The 22234-nt window shown below is 43.4% G+C and overlaps 1 protein-coding gene across 10 annotated transcripts in view; it reads right to left on the bottom strand.

The window, feature by feature from the left end:
* pgghg (protein-glucosylgalactosylhydroxylysine glucosidase) overlaps positions 1–20484 on the bottom strand; it is a 31461-nt gene extending 10977 nt beyond the window's left edge. The window contains exons 1-10 of one of the 10 annotated variants that reach the window (XR_016490287.1): positions 19788–20442; positions 19511–19579; positions 18301–18590; positions 15612–15822; positions 11522–11703; positions 5711–5964; positions 5448–5567; positions 4195–4364; positions 2327–2438; positions 1892–1964 (exon numbers count right to left, since the gene is read on the bottom strand). Coding sequence is in view for 7 of the 10 variants with exons in the window: in XM_021578707.3 (XP_021434382.3) it covers positions 1892–1964; positions 2327–2438; positions 4233–4364; positions 5448–5567; positions 5711–5964; positions 11522–11703; positions 15612–15822; positions 18301–18590; positions 19511–19579; positions 19788–19828 (1484 nt within the window). In the remaining 3 variants the exon portion in view is untranslated. Of the gene's footprint in view, positions 1–1891; positions 1965–2326; positions 2439–4194; positions 4365–5447; positions 5568–5710; positions 5965–11521; positions 11704–15611; positions 15823–18300; positions 18623–19510; positions 19580–19665 lie in introns of all 10 variants that reach the window. The other 9 variants (XR_016490285.1, XR_016490286.1, XM_021578707.3 and 6 more) reach the window with 9 other exon arrangements.
* Between the last annotated feature and the right edge of the window lie 1750 nt (positions 20485–22234).

Raw genomic sequence — 22234 nt, forward strand, 5'->3', positions numbered from 1 at the left:
CTCAATGAAGAGGTCGGTGTTCGACTAGCCATGTGTGAAATGCACACGCAGTTACACGCCTGCTAGAGTTAGCGGCAGGAGGGCGAGCAATATCCAACTATGTTGTACAGATGAAGCCTGAGCTGGAATGTGAAGCTAACTGAAGCTGGTTAGTGTTAGAGAAGCCTGAGTAGATCTAAATCAAATTTCATTTGTCACATACACATGGTTAGCAGATGTTAATGCGAGTGTAGCGAAATGCTCTACAGTGCATTGGGAAAGTATTCAGACCTCTTCATTTCCCCCCACATTTTATTACATTACAGCTTTATTCTAAAATTGATCAAAACAATATTTCCCTCATCAATCTACACACAATAGCCCATAATGACATCACAGTAGCCCATAATGACATCACAATAGCCCATGATGACATCACAATACCCCATAATGACAATGCAAAAACAATGTTATACAAATACATTAAAAAAATAAGTATTACATAAGTATTCAGACCCTTTACTCAGTACTTTGTTGAAGCACCGTTGGCAGCGATTACAGCCTCGAGTCTTCTTGGGTATGACGCTACAAGCTTGGCACACCTGTATTTGGAGAGTTCCTCCCATTCTTCTCTGCAGATTCTCTCAAGCTCTGTCAGGTTGGATGGGGAGTGTTGCTGCACAGCTATTTTCAGGGTCTCTCCAGAGATGTTCGATCAGGTTCAAGTCCGGGTTCTGTCTGGGCCACTCAAAGACATTCAGAGACTTGTCCCAAAGCCACTCCTGCATCGTCTTGGCTGTGTGCTTAGGGTCGTTGTCCTGTTGGAAGGTGACCCTTCACCCCAGTCTGAGCTCCTGAGCTCTCTGCAGCAGGTTTCCATCAAGGATCTCTCAGTACTTTGCTCCGTTCATCTTTCCCTTGATCCTGACTAGTCTCCCAGTCCCTGCCACTGAAAAACATCCCCACAGCATGATGCTGACACCACCATGCTTCAAGTAGAGATGGTGCCAGGTTTCCTCCAGATGCTTGGCATTCAGGCCAAGGAGTTCAATCTTGGTTTCATCAGACCAGAGAATCTTGTTTCTCATGGTCAGTCCTTTAAGTGCCTTTTGGCAAACTCCAAGCGGGCTGTCATGTGTCTTTTACTGAGGAGTGGTTTCCGTCTGGCCACTCTACCATAAAGGTCTGATTGGTGGAGAGCTGCAGAGATGGTTGTCCTTCTGGAAGGTTCTCCCATCTCCACAGAGGAACTCTGGAGCTCTGTCAGAGTGACCATCGAGTTGCTGGTCACCTCCCTGACCAAGGCCCTTCTCCCCCGATTGCTCAGTTTGCGGACAGCTCTAGGAAGAGTCTTGGTGGTTCCAAACTTCTTCCATTTAAGAATGATGGAGGCCACTGTGTTCTTGGGGACCTTCAATGCTGCAGACAATTTTTGCTACCCTTCCCCAAATCTGTGCCTCGACACAATCCTGTCTCCGAGCTCTACGGACAATTCTTCTACCTCATGGCTTGGTTTTTGCTCTGACATGCACCTGTCAACTGTGGGAGCTTATATAGACAGGTGTGTGCCTTTCTAAATCATGTCCAATCAATTGAATTTACCACAGGTGGACTCCAATCAAGTTGTAGAAACATCACAAGGATGATCAATAGAAACCGGATGCACCTGAGCTCAATTTCAAGTCTCATAGCAAAGGGTCTGAATACCTATGTAAATAAACTATTACTATTTGCAAAAATGTCTAAAAACCTGTTTTCGCTTTGTCATTATGGGTTATTGCGTTTAGATTGATGAGGAACTTGTTTTAATTCATCTATTTTAGAATAAGGCTGTAACGTAACAAAATGGGGGAATAGGTCAGGTGGTCTGAATACTTTCTGAACGTAGCTTCGTATGACACCCCTCTTGTACCTGAACTTGGCCACAGTGTTTGTGTACACCGAGTTGTTGACGTTGTAATAATACTCATCGGGGGGCATGACACCTGGCAGAAAACAGACAGAGATACTTTGGTAAATGTCTTGCATACTCGTGTTTACTCAAGCTACAGGGTTGCTACGACCAATAAGCTAAATAGCTTACCTAGTGTGCTTGACAACGAAATCAGTTGCAATACATTTGTCATTTAACAGACGCTCTCATCCAGAGTGATTTACAGTTAGTGGATTCATTTTAAGATGGCCTCCGGGTGAGATAACTACAGGTGAGACAACTGAATATCACAGTCATACATAGTGAGTACATTTTAACCTCAAACTAGCTATCATTAAAGTTAGTACTAGCAATAAGCTGACATCAGCTGGCATGACGATTTCTAAACAACATGTTTACTGAGTGTCCCTTTACCTAAGATGTGGTAGTTCTGTTCTTCAGCGCTCCAGGTTACCCTGGAAACCCAGTAATCAGCCACGCCCCAAATCACTTCGCTGCCACGCCCCTCTGTGAACATAGACATGTCCTAGAAGAGAGACAGGTTGCAGGTCTTTAAAGTGGAGGTAATATGGTGTAAGCAGCTAATACCTTTCAGATCAGAAAATAACGAGGCCCAAATGAGAAGCGCTAGGGAGCCGGCTGTGAATGTAGATCACTGGCCTAGATGTGACCATACCCGTGTGAGGTAGTGTTGGGGTCAGGTGTTACCTGTGTAAGGTAGTGTTGGGGTCAGGTGTTACCTGTGTGAGGTAGAGGTAGTGTTGGGGTCAGGTGTTACCTGTGTGAGGTAGTGTTGGGGTCAGGTGTTACTGGTGTGAGGTAGAGGTAGTGTTGGGGTCAGGTGTTACCTGTGTGAGGTAGAGGTAGTGTTGGGGTCCGGTGTTACCTGTGTGAGGTAGAGGTAGTGTTGGGGTCAGGTGTTACCTGTGTGAGGTAGAGGTAGTGTTGGGGTCAGGTGTTACCTGTGTGAGGTAGTGTTGGGGTCAGGTGTTACCTGTGTGAGGTAGTGTTGGGGTCAGGTGTTACCTGTGTGAGGTAGTGTTGGGGTCAGGTGTTACCTGTGTAAGGTAGTGTTGGGGTCAGGTGTTACCTGTGTGAGGTAGTGTTGGGGTCAGGTGTTACTGGTGTGGGGCAGTGTTGGGGTCAGGTGTTACCTGTGTGAGGTAGTGTTGGGGTCAGGTGTTACTGGTGTGGGGTAGTGTTGCGGTCAGGTGTTACCTGTGTGGGGTAGTGTTGGGGTCAGGTGTTACCTGTGTGAGGTAGTGTTGGGGTCAGGTGTTACCTGTGTGAGGTAGTGTTGGGGTCAGGTGTTACCTGTGTGAGGTAGTGTTGGGGTCCGGTGTTACCTGTGTGAGGTAGAGGTAGTGTTGGGGTCCGGTGTTACCTGTGTGAGGTAGAGGTAGTGTTGGGGTCAGGTGTTACCTGTGTGAGGTAGAGGTAGTGTTGGGGTCAGGTGTTACCTGTGTGAGGTAGAGGTAGTGTTGGGGTCAGGTGTTACCTGTGTGAGGTAGTGTTGGGGTCAGGTGTTACCTGTGTGAGGTAGTGGTGGGGTCAGGTGTTACTGGTGTGAGGTAGTGTTGGGGTCAGGTGTTACCTGTGTGAGGTAGTGTTGGGGTCAGGTGTTACCTGTGTGAGGTAGTGTTGGGGTCCGGTGTTACCTGTGTGAGGTAGAGGTAGTGTTGGGGTCAGGTGTTACCTGTGTGAGGTAGTGTTGGGGTCAGGTGTTACCTGTGTGAGGTAGTGTTGGGGTCAGGTGTTACCTGTGTGAGGTAGTGTTGGGGTCAGGTGTTACCTGTGTGAGGTAGTGTTGGGGTCAGGTGTTACCTGTGTGAGGTAGTGTTGGGGTCAGGTGTTACCTGTGTGAGGTAGTGTTGGGGTCAGGTGTTACCTGTGTGAGGTAGTGTTGGGGTCAGGTGTTACCTGTGTGAGGTAGTGTTGGGGTCAGGTGTTACCTGTGTGAGGTAGTGTTGGGGTCAGGTGTTACCTGTGTGAGGTAGTGTTGGGGTCAGGTGTTACCTGTGTGAGGTAGAGGTAGTGTTGGGGTCAGGTGTTACCTGTGTGAGGTAGAGGTAGTGTTGGGGTCCGGTGTTACCTGTGTGAGGTAGAGGTAGTGTTGGGGTCCGGTGTTACCTGTGTGAGGTAGAGGTAGTGTTGGGGTCAGGTGTTACCTGTGTGAGGTAGAGGTAGTGTTGGGGTCAGGTGTTACCTGTGTGAGGTAGAGGTAGTGTTGGGGTCAGGTGTTACCTGTGTGAGGTAGAGGTAGTGTTGGGGTCCGGTGTTACCTGTGTGAGGTAGAGGTAGTGCTGGGGTCAGGTGTTACCTGTGTGAGGTAGAGGTAGTGCTGGAAGGCCAGAGTAACGTCTCCGTTGATGTGGATCTCTTGTTGTCCGTATATATCTTCAGGACACACCTCCCTCCCTGACACAGCACTTTCCCACGGGAACTTTAGTCCCTGTTAGGAGGACAACATAATATCTCTTTCATCAGAACAGAACACACTGACCCACATACGCTATAATACACTACACTACAAACACAACACTATAACACAACACTACACACCACCACACACTATAAACACACACTACACACCCCCACACACTACAAACACATCACACCTATAAGTACAGCGAGGGAATACATTTTTAGTGTGTGATGCCTGATCCTGTGGGACCACTAACAGTGTCTTCAGAAACTATTCACACCCCTGACTTTTTCCACGTTGTTGTTGTTGTTGTTGTTGTTTACAGCCTGAATTTAAAATAGATTAAATGTAGATGTTGTGTCACTGGTCTACACACAATACCCAATAATATTTACAAATTAATAAAAATGTCTTGAGTAAATAAGTATTCAACCCCTTTGTTATGGCAAATCCTAAATATGTTCAGGAGTAAACATTTGCTTAACAAGTCACATAATAAGTGGCATGGACTCACTCTGTGTTCAATAATAGTGTTTAACATGATTTTTAAATGGCTACCTCATCTCTGTACCCCAAACATACAATTATCTGTAATGTCCCTCAGTCCAGCAGTGAGTTTCAAACACAGACTCAACCACAAATACCAGGGAGGTTTTCCTATGCCTCTCAAAGAAGGGCACCGATTGGTAGATGGGTAATACTAAAAAAAAAATCAGACATTGAATATCTCTTTAAGCATGGTGACGTTATTAATTACACTTTGGATGGTGTATCAATACTGTGTGTAGATAGGGTGAAAAAGAAACATCTATTTCATCCATTTTGAATTCAGGATGTAACAACAACCAAAATGTGGAGTAGGTGGAGGTGTGTGAATACTTCCTTTAAGGAACTGTAAGGTATGCGCTCACACGACACTCAACAACACACAGTATGACCAAGACACAGGTTTCTACTTGAAGCTGAAATCCTATAGGTCACTATACTGTACCTAAAAATATATAAAAAAATCACACACAAATATAAAACTTGCAGCCAGAAGATCACCGCGAGGCCTGACTGTGAATAGGGAGTGTGGGAACACATGGCTTCAGAGAGAGAAGCCTGTACCTTGTAGCCTTGCTTCTCAGCATTGTCCTTAGCGCCATCTACTGTCCTCACCCGGTACTCAAGCACGGCCCGTGCTAACTGAGGGTAGAAGAGACCAATACTGGGGTACATCCAAGTGTCCTATACAGGGAGACAGAGGGCGAGGGACATTTCAGTCACACTAAAAAGACATGGTTCAGTAACACAATGAACACCTGATGGGTCAACTAACCACCTTTCCCTTCATTAGATACATCATGAAATAAACAGAACATTGTCCTCACCTGGTCCCAGAACACGTGTCCCCAGTAGTCTTGCCCTGAGCCCCCGTTAGACAGTCCTCCAGGACTGACGCCGCCGAAATGACCGGGCGCCTCGTGCAATGAAGGGAAGGCACTGAGCAGGTAGAACATGCAGCCAATCAGAGCCCTGCTCAGGTCGTCTGGACCAGTCAACTCCAGGGTGCTGCCCGCCCACAGCTCCTCCCACGCCCGCAGGTGCGAGGGACGAAGGTTCCCATTGGCCATCAGTTCCAGAGCTGTTAACATGTTTACGCTCGTTGCCATGACAAGTTTTTTTTTTTTTTTTTTTAATTGGTAAAAAACAAACAATAATATGTCCAATATACTGTATCCCCACTTAGAAGTATTAATTAAAACACTTGTGTCCAAAGTGGTCCTGGATGATAAAACCAAATAAAACATCTAATGATATACCCACTGTGCTAACACCTAAATCACTACTACACCTATATCACTACTACACCTATATCACTACTACACCTATATCACTACTACACCTATATCACTACTACACCTATATCACTACTACACTACTACACCTATATCACTACACCTATATCACTACTACATCACTACACCTATATCACCACTACACCTATATCACCACTACACCTATATCACTACTACACCTATATCACTACTACACCTATATCACCACTACACCTATATCACTACTACACTACTACACCTATATCACCACTACACCTATATCACCACTACACCTATATCACCACTACACCTATATCACTACTACACCTATATCACTACTACACCTATATCACCACTACACCTATATCACTACTACACTACTACACCTATATCACCACTACACCTATATCACCACTACACCTATATCACTACTACACCTATATCACTACTACACCTATATCACTACTACACTACTACACCTATATCACCACTACACCTATATCACTACTACACTACTACACCTATATCACCACTACACCTATATCACCACTACACCTATATCACTACTACACCTATATCACTACTACACCTATATCACTACTACACCTATATCACTACTACACCTATATCACTACTACACCTATATCACTACTACACCTATATCACTACTACACCTATATCACTACTACACCTATATCACTACTACACCTATATCACTACTACACCTATATCACCACTACACCTATATCACTACTACACCTATATCACTACTACACCTATATCACTACTACACCTATATCACTACTACACCTATATCACTACTACTACACTACTACACCTATATCACCACTACACCTATATCACCACTACACCTATATCACTACTACACCTATATCACTACTACACCTATATCACTACTACACCTATATCACTACTACACCTATATCACTACTACACCTATATCACTACTACTACACTACTACACCTATATCACCACTACACCTATATCACTACTACACCTATATCACTACTACACCTATATCACTACTACACCTATATCACTACTACACCTATATCACTACTACACCTATATCACCACTACACCTATATCACTACTACACTACTACACCTATATCACCACTACACCTATATCACTACTACACCTATATCACTACTACACCTATATCACCACTACACCTATATCACTACTCCACCTATATCACTACTACACCTATATCACTACTACACTACTACACCTATATCACTACTACACCTATATCACTACTACACCTATATCACTACTACACCTATATCACTACTACACCTATATCACTACTACACCTATATATCACCACTACTACACCTATATCACTACTACACCTATATCACTACTACACCTATATCACCACTACACCTATATCACTACTCCACCTATATCACTACTACACTACTACACCTATATCACTACTACACCTATATCACTACTACACTACTACACCTATATCACTACTACACCTATATCACTACTCCACCTATATCACTACTACACCTATATCACTACTACACCTATATCACTACTACACTACTACACCTATATCACCACTACACCTATATCACTACTACACTACTACACCTATATCACTACTACACCTATATCACTACTACACCTATATCACTACTACACCTATATCACTACTACACTACTACACCTATATCACTACTACACCTATATCACTACTACACTACTACACCTATATCACTACTACACCTATATCACTACTCCACCTATATCACTACTACACCTATATCACTACTACACCTATATCACTACTACACCTATATCACTACTACACCTATATCACTACTACACTACTACACCTATATCACCACTACACCTATATCACTACTACACTACTACACCTATATCACCACTACACTACTACACCTATATCACTACTACACCTATATCACCACTACACCTATATCACTACTACACCTATATCACTACTACACCTATATCACTACTACACTACTACACCTATATCACCACTACACCTATATCACTACTACACTACTACACCTATATCACCACTACACTACTACACCTATATCACTACTACACCTATATCACCACTACACCTATATCACTACTACACCTATATCACTACTACACCTATATCACTACTACACCTATATCATCACTACTACACCTATATCACCACTACACCTATATCACTACTACACTACTACACCTATATCACCACTACACCTATATCACTACTACACCTATATCACTACTACACTACTACACCTATATCACCACTACACCTATATCACTACTACACTACTACACCTATATCACCACTACACTACTACACCTATATCACTACTACACCTATATCACCACTACACCTATATCACTACTACACCTATATCACTACTACACCTATATCACTACTACACCTATATCATCACTACTACACCTATATCACCACTACACCTATATCACTACTACACTACTACACCTATATCACTACTACACTACTACACCTATATCACTACTACACCTATATCACCACTACACCTATATCACTACTACACCTATATCACTACTACACTACTACACCTATATCACTACTACACCTATATCACCACTACACCTATATCACTACTACACCTATATCACTACTACACCTATATCACCACTACACCTATATCACTACTACACCTATATCACTACTACACCTATATCACTACTACACCTATATCACTACTACACCTATATCACTACTACACTACTACACCTATATCACCACTACACCTATATCACTACTACACTACTACACCTATATCACCACTACACCTATATCACTACTACACCTATATCACTACTACACCTATATCACTACTACACCTATATCACTACTACACTACTACACCTATATCACTACTACACCTATATCACCACTACACCTATATCACTACTACACTACTACACCTATATCACTACTACACCTATATCACCACTACACCTATATCACCACTACACCTATATCACTACTACACCTATATCACTACTACACCTATATCACTACTACACTACTACACCTATATCACTACTACACCTATATCACCACTACACCTATATCACCACTACACCTATATCACTACTACACCTATATCACTACTACACCTATATCACTACTACACCTATATCACTACTACACCTATATCACTACTACACCTATATCACCACTACACCTATATCACTACTACACCTATATCACTACTACACCTATATCACTACTCCACCTATATCACTACTACACCTATATCACTACTACACTACTACACCTATATCACTACTACACCTATATCACCACTACACCTATATCACTACTACACTACTACACCTATATCACCACTACACTACTACACCTATATCACTACTACACCTATATCACTACTCCACCTATATCACTACTCCACCTATATCACTACTACACCTATATCACTACTACACCTATATCATCACTACTACACCTATATCACCACTACACCTATATCACTACTACACTACTACACCTATATCACCACTACACTACTACACCTATATCACTACTACACCTATATCACTACTACACCTATATCACTACTACACCTATATCACTACTACACCTATATATCACCACTACACCTATATCACTACTACACCTATATCATCACTACTACACCTATATCACTACTACACTACTACACCTATATCACCACTACACCTATATCACCACTACACCTATATCACTACTACACCTATATCACTACTACACCTATATCACCACTACACCTATATCACTACTACACCTATATCACTACTACACCTATATCACTACTACACCTATATCACTACTACACCTATATCACTACTACACTACTACACCTATATCACCACTACACCTATATCACTACTACACTACTACACCTATATCACCACTACACCTATATCACTACTACACCTATATCACTACTACACCTATATCACTACTACACCTATATCACTACTACACCTATATCACTACTACACTACTACACCTATATCACTACTACACCTATATCACCACTACACCTATATCACTACTACACTACTACACCTATATCACTACTACACCTATATCACCACTACACCTATATCACCACTACACCTATATCACCACTACACCTATATCACCACTACACCTATATCACTACTACACCTATATCACTACTACACCTATATCACCACTACACCTATATCACTACTACACCTATATCACTACTACACCTATATCACTACTACACTACTACACCTATATCACCACTACACCTATATCACCACTACACCTATATCACTACTACACTACTACACCTATATCACCACTACACCTATATCACCACTACACCTATATCACTACTACACCTATATCACTACTACACCTATATCACTACTACACCTATATCACCACTACACCTATATCACTACTACACCTATATCACCACTACACCTATATCACTACTACACTACTACACCTATATCACTACTACACCTATATCACTACTACACCTATATCACCACTACACCTATATCACCACTACACCTATATCACTACTACTACACCTATATCACTACTACTACACCTATATCACTACTACACTACTACACCTATATCACTACTACACCTATATCACTACTACACCTATATCAACACTACACCTATATCACTACTACACCTATATCACCACTACACCTATATCACTACTACACCTATATCACTACTACACCTATATCACTACTACACCTATATCACTACTACACCTATATCACTACTACACCTATATCACCACTACACCTATATCACTACTACACCTATATCACTACTACACCTATATCACCACTACACCTATATCACTACTACACTACTACACCTATATCACTACTACACCTATATCACTACTACACCTATATCACTACTACACCTATATCACCACTACACCTATATCACTACTACACCTATATCACTACTACACCTATATCACCACTACACCTATATCACTACTACACTACTACACCTATATCACCACTACACCTATATCACCACTACACCTATATCACTACTATAATGGCCGAGTTAAACTGACGTTAAAAACGTGAGACGCGGCTGGTCGTGTCCTCTTATTACAGAGTAAAGCCACACCTCTTGTCATAACGAGCCTCAGTCCGACATGTCCCACTAGATGTACCGCAGTGGAGACCTGAGCTGCAACTTCATCAAGTTAGTTTTCATCATTATGTGACGCAGGAGGATAGTTGAGCTCACTCCCTTTCTTTACCTGTGTCGTAGTGAGCCTGTACGCTGTCCTGACTGCCCGCCACCACCACCACGAACCCCCAGCGGGACTGGGCCTGGTCGGGCAGCAGGGTAAGGGAAGGGGTGATGGGGGTCCAGATGATGTGGACGCTGGGACAGACGCCACCAGAGACCTCAGCCGTGGTGGTCTGGCCCTGGATGTAACTAGGGAAGGAAAAGGGTGATTGTGAGCTGAGCTGAATGCTGGGGACTTTTGTATTAGAAAGGTCTAATGCAGCAGTTTTTTATCTCAATATTAAATCATTTCTGGGTAACAATTAAGTACCTTACTGTGATTGTTTTAACTTAAAATTATTAAAAAAAGAAACAACAATATCTTGTTAGCAAAGAGCAATTTCTCTGTCTGGGAGTGGTCTTAGTGGGGAGGGGGAAAACTCAAAACTAGCTGTTATTGGCTGAGAGGTTTGGAACTCTTTCTTATTGGTCTATTAACAAACGTACTGCCTGGGGATGTCACAGCTTTCAAACAGCTTGTACACTAAAAGGGCATTATCATCATCATTATCATCATCATTACATCATCATTATCATCAATATCATCTATATCATTATCACCATCATCTATATCATTTTTATCATCATTATCATCAATATCATTATCACCATCATCATTATCACCATTATCTAGATCATCATTATCATCTAGATCATCATTATCATCTATATCATCATTATCACACTTTCACAGTAGAATTCCAACCTCATAGTGTGGAAATCTACACCGAACTAAAATATAAACACAACAGGTAAAGTGTTGGTCCCACGTTTCATGAGCTGAAATAAAAGATCCCAGAAATGTTCCATTCGCACAAAAAAAAGCTTATTTCTCTAAAATGTTGTGCACACATTTGTTTACATCATAAATTAAATCATAAATCATAAACATCCCTGTTAGTGAGAATTTATCATTTGCCAAGAGAATCCATCCACCTGACAGGTGTGGCAGATCAAGAAGCCGATTAAACAGCATGACAATTACACAAATGCACCTTGTGCTGGGGACAATTAAAGGCCACTCTAAAATGTGCAGTTTTGTCACAAAACACAATGTTAATTTCTCTACAATAACCCGCCTCCAATAGATAAGTGTGTCATTGTAGCAAAGTATTTATAAACAAACAAAAAATCAGATCTCTTAAAAGTTTCCTTTATATTTGATCTGTGCAATAGGCCATAATTAATTTTGGCCCAATAGACCTGGCATATTCCATCTTTCAAGGAGCTTTCCATTTTGAATGGGTTATTTTGCCTAAAAAAAACAACCTTTAGGCCTACCTATAGAAGAAAAATATATATAACTCTGCATCTGGCAAGAGAGGCCTAAAGGGTGTTGAGCATCCCCAGTGGCTCTGCACGTCTGGAGAGGATATTCTCCACTGCTGTCCGGCTCTCCAGGAACCATCATATGAGCCTGACGCCCCAGACTGGCCAAACTGCTGTTAATAAAAATTAACTCAAAAAGCACTGTAGACTGAGCCGAAGGCATTTTTCACTTAATTTGTATTTAATTATAAGTAAGTCACAGTCTATATGCGCCATTTATAGACTATAATGATTTAATACAATGACATGTTGTTTAAATGCTGAATGCTTTTTTTCCCTACCACGTAGCGGTGGTATACAGAAGATAGCCTTATTTGGTAATAGACCAAGTCCATATTATGTCAAGAACAGCTCAAATAAACAAAGAGAAATGACAGTCCATCATTACTTTAAGACGTTCAGTCATTACAGAACATTTCAAGAACTCAAAGTTCCTTCAAGTGCAGTCGCAAAAACCATCAAGCGCTACGATGAAACTGGCTCTCATGAGGACCGCCACAGGAAAGGAAGACCCAGAGTTACCTCTGCTGCAGAGGATAAGTTCATTGGAGTTACCAGCCTCAGAAATTGCAGCCCAAATAAATGTTTCAGTCAGTTCAAGTAACAGACACATCTCAACATCAACTGTTCAGAGGAGACTGTGTGAATCAGGCCTTCATGGTTGAATTGCTGCAAAGAAACCACTACTAAACACCAATAAGAAGAAGAGACTTGCTTGGGCCAAGAAACACGAGCAATGGACATTAGACCGGTGGAAATATGTCCTTGGTTCTGGAGTCCAAATTGGAGATTTTTGGTTCCAACCGCCGTGTCCCAGTGTGGGTGAAGGGATGATCTCCGCATAGTTAGTTCCCACCGTGAAGCATGGAGGAGGAGGTGTGATGGTGCTTTGCTGGTGACACTGTCAGTGATTTATTTAGAATTCAAGGCACACTTAACCAGCATGGCTACCACAGCATTCTGCAGCGATACGCCATCCCATCTGGTTTGGGCTTAGTCCCACTATCATTTGTTTTTCAACAGGACAATGACCCAACACACCTCCAGGCTGTGTAAGGGCTATTTGACCAAGAAGGAGAGTGATGGAGTGCTGCAACAGATGACCTGGCCTCCACAATCACCCCAACTTCAACCAAATCGGACCTCCACATCTGGCTTCTTCACCTGCGGGATTGTCAGCCCCCAGGACAGCTGATGAAACTGTGGGTTTGGACAACCAAATAATTTCTGCACAAATGGTCAGAAACCATCTCGGGGAAGCTCATCTGTGTGCTCTTTGTCCTCACCAGGGTCTTGACTTGACTGCAGTTCAGCATCGTAACTGACTTCAGTGGGCAAATGTTGACCTTTGATGGCCACTGGCACGCTGGAGAAGTGTGCTCTTCAGGGATGAATCCCGGTTTCAACTGTACCTGGCAGATGGCAGACAGCGTGTATGGCGTCGTGTGGGCGAGCAGTTTACTGATGTCAACGTTGTGAACAGAGTGCCCCGTGGTGGCAGTGGGGTTATGGTGTTTACTGATGTCAACGTTGTGAACAGAGTGCTGCACGGTGGAGGTGGGGTTATGGTATGGGCAGGCATAAGCTACGGACAAGGAACACAAATGCATTTCATCGATGGCAATTTGAATGCACAGAGACACCGTGAAGAGATCCTGAGGCCCATTATCGTGCCAATCATCCACCGCCATTACCTCATGTTATGATAATCATGTTTCATGATAATGCACAACCCCATGTCATAAGGATCTGTACACAATTCCTGGATGCTGAAAAGGTCCCAGTTCTTCCATAACCTGCATACTCCCCAGACATGTCACCCATTGAGCATGTTTGGGGTGCTCTGGATCGACAGCGAGTTCCAGTTCCCACCAATATCCAGCAACTTCACACAGCCATTGAAGAGGAGTGGGGACAACATTCCACAGGCCATAATCAACAGCCTGATCAACTCTATGTGAAGGAGATGTGTTGCGCTGCATGAGGCAAAAGGTGGTCACACCAGATACTGACTGGTGTTCTGATCCACGCCCCTACTGTTTTATTAAGGTATCTGAACAACAGATGCATATCTGTATTCCCAGTCATGTGAAATCCATAGATTAGGGCCTAATTAATTTATTTGACTGATTGCCTTATATGAACTGAAATTGTTGCATTTAAAAAAAAAAGAATTAGTTCAGTGTACATAAAACACAGGATGATCAAGTCTAAGAGTAGGAATGCTGATCTAGGATCAGTTTGGCTTGTTAGATTATAATGAGTAGATATGAATAAAGGACCTGGTGTTTCAGTCTTTTGATCTACAGAAACAGTACAACTGACACAACTATCATATTACCAAGTGAAAAACAACGCGGAGAAAGGCTGTATAAACGCAATGGGAAAGCAACTACAGCTCACTGCTGCTACAAACAAGAAGGATCTTTCTGTTTCTGTCCATCTAGCTTCCTTCCTAGTTCTCCCTTCCTTCCTAGTTCTCCCTTCCTTCCTAGTTCTCCCTTCCTTCCTAGTTCTCCCTTCCTTCCTAGTTCTCCCTTCCTTCCTAGTTCTCCCTTCCTTCCTAGTTCTCCCTTCCTTCCTAGTTCTCCCTTCCTTCCTAGTTCTCCCTTCCTTCCTAGTTCTCCCTTCCTTCCTAGTTCTCCATTTCTTCCTAGTTCTCCCTTCCTTCCTAGTTCTCCCTTCCTTCCTAGTTCTCCCTTCCTTCCTAGTTCTCCCTTCCTTCTCACCTGGCTCCTTTGTAGTCCGGTTCGGAATGGAACACTATGTCATCGCTTTGAGGCGTGAACCTACTGTCCAGCTTGATTGTGATTGGCTCCCGGGAGGTGCCCTGACGAATCAGCAGGACCTCCATGACCAAGAGGTTGGGATGGTGTCGATGGGTGTAGAGAGACTGGGAGGCAATAACACTAACTGTCCTCAGAGAGTGGGTGAATATACCTAGAGAGAACAAACAGACAGACAGACAGACACAGAGACAGAGACAGACATGCAGTGATACAACTGTAAAGCTTGGAAACAATTTAATTCAAACGATGCTACCTCAAATCAAGTGTTATTGGTCATACACATGGTTAGCAGATGTTAATGTGAGTGTAGCGAAATGCTTGTGCTTCTAGTTCCGACCATGCAGTAATAACCAACAAGTAATCTAACAATTCCACAACAACTACCTTATACACACAAGTGTAAAGGAATGAATAAGAATATGTACATATAAATCTGTCGTTCTGCCCCTGAACAAGTAGTTAACCCACTGTTCCTAGACCAGTTAACCCACTGTTCCTAGACCAGGTTAACCCACTGTTCCTAGACCAGTTAACCCACTGTTCCTAGACCAGTTAACCCACTGTTCCTAGACCAGTTAACCCACTGTTCCTAGGATCGCCATTGTAAAGAATAATTAGTTCTTAACTGACTTGCCTAGTTAAATAAAGGTAAAAAATAAAAAGTGATGATGAATGTGTCAGCACATGGTATTCAGCCCTTTACATGTAGAATACACAGACCTCATCATCTGTTCTTGATCTGCAGTGAACCACATGTACCAACGTACCTGTGTGTGTGTGTATCTAGACTGTACCAACGTACCCGTGTGTATCTACACTGTACCAACGTACCTGTGTGTGTCTAGACTGTACCAACGTACCTGTGTGTGTCTAGACTGTACCAACGTACCTGTGTGTGTATCTAGACTGTACCAACATAACCGTGTGTGTGTCTAGACTGTACCAACGTACCCGTGTGTGTATCTAGACTGTACCAACGTACCTGTGTGTATCTAGACTGTACCAACGTACCCGTGTGTGTATCTAGACTGTACCAACGTACCCGTGTGTGTATCTAGACTGTACCAACGTACCCGTGTGTGTATCTAGACTGTACCAACGTACCCGTGTGTGTGTCTAGACTGTACCAACGTACCCGTGTGTGTGTCTAGACTGTACCAACGTACCCGTGTGTGTGTCTAGACTGTACCAACGTACCCGTGTGTGTATCTAGACTGTACCAACGTACCCGTGTGTGTATCTAGACTGTACCAACGTACCCGTGTGTGTATCTAGACTGTACCAACGTACCCGTGTGTGTATCTAGACTGTACCAACGTACCCGTGTGTGTATCTAGACTGTACCAACGTACCCGTGTGTGTATCTAGACTGTACCAACGTACCCGTGTGTGTATCTAGACTGTACCAACGTACCCGTGTGTGTATCTAGACTGTACCAACGTACCCGTGTGTGTGTCTAGACTGTACCAACGTACCCGTGTGTGTATCTAGACTGTACCAACGTACCCGTGTGTGTATCTAGACTGTACCAACGTACCTGTGTGTGTATCTAGACTGTACCAACGTACCCGTGTGTGTATCTAGACTGTACCAACGTACCCGTGTGTGTGTTTGTGTGTCTAGACTGTACCAACGTACCTGTGTGTATCTAGACTGTACCAACGTACCCGTGTGTGTATCTAGACTGTACCAACGTACCCGTGTGTGTATCTAGACTGTACCAACGTACCCGTGTGTGTATCTAGACTGTACCAACGTACCCGTGTGTGTATCTAGACTGTACCAACGTACCCGTGTGTGTATCTAGACTGTACCAACGTACCCGTGTGTGTATCTAGACTGTACCAACGTACCCGTGTGTGTATCTAGACTGTACCAACGTACCCGTGTGTGTATCTAGACTGTACCAACGTACCCGTGTGTGTATCTAGACTGTACCAACGTACCCGTGTGTGTATCTAGACTGTACCAACGTACCCGTGTGTGTATCTAGACTGTACCAACGTACCCGTGTGTGTATCTAGACTGTACCAACGTACCCGTGTGTGTATCTAGACTGTACCAACGTACCCGTGTGTGTATCTAGACTGTACCAACGTACCCGTGTGTGTATCTAGACTGTACCAACGTACCCGTGTGTGTATCTAGACTGTACCAACGTACCCGTGTGTGTATCTAGACTGTACCAACGTACCCGTGTGTATCTAGACTGTACCAACGTACCTGTGTGTGTATCTAGACTGTACCAACGTACCCGTGTGTGTATCTAGACTGTACCAACGTACCCGTGTGTGTGTATCTAGACTGTACCAACGTACCCGTGTGTATCTAGACTGTACCAACGTACCTGTGTGTGTATCTAGACTGTACCAACGTACCCGTGTGTATCTAGACTGTACCAACGTACCCGTGTGTGTATCTAGACTGTACCAACGTACCCGTGTGTGTATCTAGACTGTACCAACGTACCCGTGTGTGTATCTAGACTGTACCAACGTACCTGTGTGTGTATCTAGACTGTACCAACATACCCGTGTGTGTGTCTAGACTGTACCAACGTACCCGTGTGTGTGTCTAGACTGTACCAACTTTCCCGTGTGTGTGTGTATCTAGACTGTACCAACGTACCTGTGTGTGTGTCTAGACTGTAGGAGTGTTGCAGATGTCCTGCCTTTTCCACCTCATCTAGATCCATCCTCACAGCCAGAGGACAGGGGAGATTGGCACGGTGACAGTCCCCGCCCTCGCCGTTATAGACTCCGCCCATGTGCATGATGTCACCGTACACCCTCCAACCCAGCAGCCCATTGGCCAGCGGAGGAAGGAAGCGAGGGTCAAGGGGCAGGAGGTCAGTGGTGAAGATGTAGGGGTCAACTGGGGTCTCATTGGTCATCGTGGGGAGAGCGTGTCCTCTTCCACTTAGGATGATAAAAGGTTAAATCAATGGTACCTACAACAGAACAGTACAACACACACAGAATGCCTATGTCACACACAGAATGCCTGTCACACACACACACAGAATGCCTGTCACACACACAGAATGCCTATGTCAGACACAGAATGCCTATGTCACACACACACACACACAGAATGCCTGTCACACACAGAATGCCTATGTCACACACACGCAGAATGCCTATGTCAGTGGCAGATCCACAAGATCCAGCCACAAACTTCTACTTTAACCCCAGATCCTCCTACAACAGCCCAATGCTCTGCTGTCCTACCCAGACTGACAGGTAGCCCAATGCTCTGCTGTCCTACCCAGACTGACAGATAGCCCAATGCTCTGCTGTCCTACCCAGACTGACAGGTAGTACAACAGCCTAATGCTCTGCTGTCCTACCCAGACTGACAGGTAGTACAACAGCCCAATGCTCTGCTGTCCTACCCAGACTGACAGGTAGTACAACAGCCCAATGCTCTGCTGTCCTACCCAGACTGACAGGTAGCCCAATGCTCTGCGGTCCTACCCAGACTGACAGGTAGCCCAATGCTCTGCGGTCCTACCCAGACTGACAGGTAGCCCAATGCTCTGCGGTCCTACCCAGACTGACAGGTAGCCCAATGCTCTGCGGTCCTACCCAGACTGACAGGTAGTACAATGCTCTGCGGTCCTACCCAGACTGACAGGTAGCACAACAACCTTCTATTTTGCATTTTAACCCGGTTGTTTAGTTTCTCATTTATTTGCGTGCGAGCTTCTGTATGCTACAATTCTGCTTTCAGCTGTAAAAATGTGTTTCCTACTATTAAGATAAAAAGGTTCAAATATATATATTTTATATATTCGTTTGATATATCATATATTAATTTATATTCCATAGATACTTACCACACAAGGGACAATTTGGGTATGAGTAAATGAGAATAGTAGAGCCTATGGTTTAACCAAGAGAAACAACTACAGCAAGAAAACACAAGAGAAACATGCATTAGTCTCATACTGTAACTGTATAGTGTAATAGTAATGTCCTGAAAGCGCCTTACTGAAAACCACTGCCGTTCTAACGAGTGAAAACCAATGCGACATCTGGTTTTTTGTCACAAGCACTCCTCATGACATGTGATGTGAGATAAAAACATGACAGTAAAAAAGTGGATCGTCTCACCAAAACACAAAGAGCAGCATGACACATTGAATTAATCTCATGATCTCGAGAAAGGAAACCGTAATGAATGATGAGAAGATGATAACGGCAAAGTGTTCATGGCGACCCGTTAAATGCCGAAGAGCAACAAGTCTTAATTAAACGCAACTCTGTCAGCGTCAGTCTCTTGTCAGGTGAAAACTGTTGCCGTCTACAGACCGCAGTAATTCTCAACAACTCCTTGATATTTCTGACCGGGGAACCGTCGCACTCACGTGAGAAGAAGGGGGGCATCCGCCGTTACCGGGGATGAAAGGAATGCAGAAAATAAATGAGGAATAGAAACAAAGGTCAAATAAACAGGTAACGTGTCTCACATGAGTAGAACAAATATCTGGAACTAAACGAAGTGTTGATGTTCCCGAGCCCCAAACGTGTATTTAGTTGAAAAGAAACTCCTACAGGTACTGCCAGTTCTTCTTCCAGACTGTATAGAGGAAAACAAAATGTAGGTTTCTCTCCGGTATGGAACTATGAAGGGGAGGAGGCATAGCGAGGGGTCCACTAGTTACCACAGACACAAAGTCGAAATGGCCAATATAGTACAAACTCATGAAAACGTTGTTTTTTGTTGTCTTAATTTAAAGTTAAAGTTAGGCATAAGGTTAGCAGTGTGTTTAAGGTTAAGGTTAGGTTTTAAATCACATTTTGAAATTGAAGAAATGGGCGGGGCGTATGGCTTTGCGGCTGTGGTAACTAGTGAAGACCATATCAAGGCTGGTCAACGGACAAACCAGGACAGGATTCCTAGAATACGGATTGGATTTAGATTAGTTGGTTGGGTTTCTGAGGGATTGAAATGGAACCATGATTGTTTGTAAAGATTTAGATGGTAAACCACCTCTCAGCCGCACCGAGTCCTCGCAGCGAGTTTGGCCTAATCTAGGACAACTTCATAAAGACATCATGGATGCTAGAGGAAAAACTGCAATACATAGGTTATTGTACTGTGCACATGCTAGGAATTGGTACATCGTTGTCAAATCGTCATTTAAATGCATTCTGATAGGATCCTAATACGCTAGTAGTCTATGTCGGGGACAATAGCACCCCCCTCATCCTAAAGTGAAAAAAATGTACTGTGTAACTTAACAAAGTCAGGTCCGTCAGTTGTGGCCGTATTTTTTTGTTGTTGGTCCAAATGTAACCAAATTTAACCGAAGATCAGCCTTACCTCGAGCTTGTTGTACTCATTAAAAACATGAGATCCAGGGGCCTCCCGGGTGGCGCAGTGGTCTAAGGCACTGCATCGCAGTGTTAGCTGTGCCACCAGCGGGGCCGGGCGCAGTGCACGCTAACCAGGTCGCCAGGTGCACGGTGTTTCCTCCGACACATTGGTGCGGCTGGCTTCCGGGTTGGAATGCGCGCTGTGTTAAGAAGCAGTGCGGCTTGGTTGGGTTGTGTTTCGGAGGACGCATGGCTTTCGACCTTCGTCTCCCCCGAGAGTTGTAGCGATGACTAACAATTGGATACTAGGAAAAAGGGGGTACATTTTTTTTTTTTAAAGACATGTGGAACAACTGAAGTGCTGAAGCATGTAAAAATCCTTGGTTGCAAAATCAATCAAATGTATTTATTTATTAAGCCCTTTTTACATCAGCTGATGTCACAAAGTGCTGTACAAGCAATGCAGCTGAAAACTCAGTACCGAGTTCCAAACTGCCTCTGGAAGCAACGTCAGCACAAGAACTGTTCGTTTGGAGCTTCATGAAACACACTGATCTTTTTTTGTTTCCACGGCGGAGCAGCCGCACACAAGCCTAAGATCACCATATGAAATGCCAAGCGTTGGCTGGAGTGGTGTAAAGCTCGCCGCCATTGGACTCTGGTGCCATGGAAACGTGTTCTCTGGAGTGATAAATCACGATTCACCATCTGGCAGTCTGACGGAAGAATCTGGATTTGGCGGATGCCAGGAGAACGCTACCTGTCCCAATGCATAGTCCCAACTGTAAAGTTTGGTGGAGGAGGAATAATGGTCTGGGGCTGTTTTTCATGTTTCAGGCCCCTTAGTTCCAGTGAAGTGAAATGTTAACGCTACAGAATACAATTACATTCTAGACGATTCTGTGCCAACAGTTTCAAATCAAATTGTATTGATATTTAGCAAATGTTATTGCGGGTGTTGTGAAATGCTTGTGTTTCTAGCTCCAACAGTGCAGTAGTATCTAACTAAATGCTTGTGTTCCTAGCTCCAACAGTGCAGTAATATCTAACTAAATGCTTGTGTTTCTAGCTCCAACAGTGCAGTGGTATCTAACTATTCACAACAATACACACAAATCAAAAAAAAAAATAATGGAATAAATAAATATATAAATATTAGGACGAGACCTTTGGGGAAGGTCCTTTGCTGTTTCAGCATGACAATGCGCCTTTCACAAAGCGAGGTCCTTGTAGAAATGGTT

This window comes from Oncorhynchus mykiss, chromosome 2 (assembly GCF_057628025.1).
Source record: "Oncorhynchus mykiss isolate SJ-2025 chromosome 2, ASM5762802v1, whole genome shotgun sequence".
NCBI classification, from domain to species: domain Eukaryota; kingdom Metazoa; phylum Chordata; class Actinopteri; order Salmoniformes; family Salmonidae; genus Oncorhynchus; species Oncorhynchus mykiss.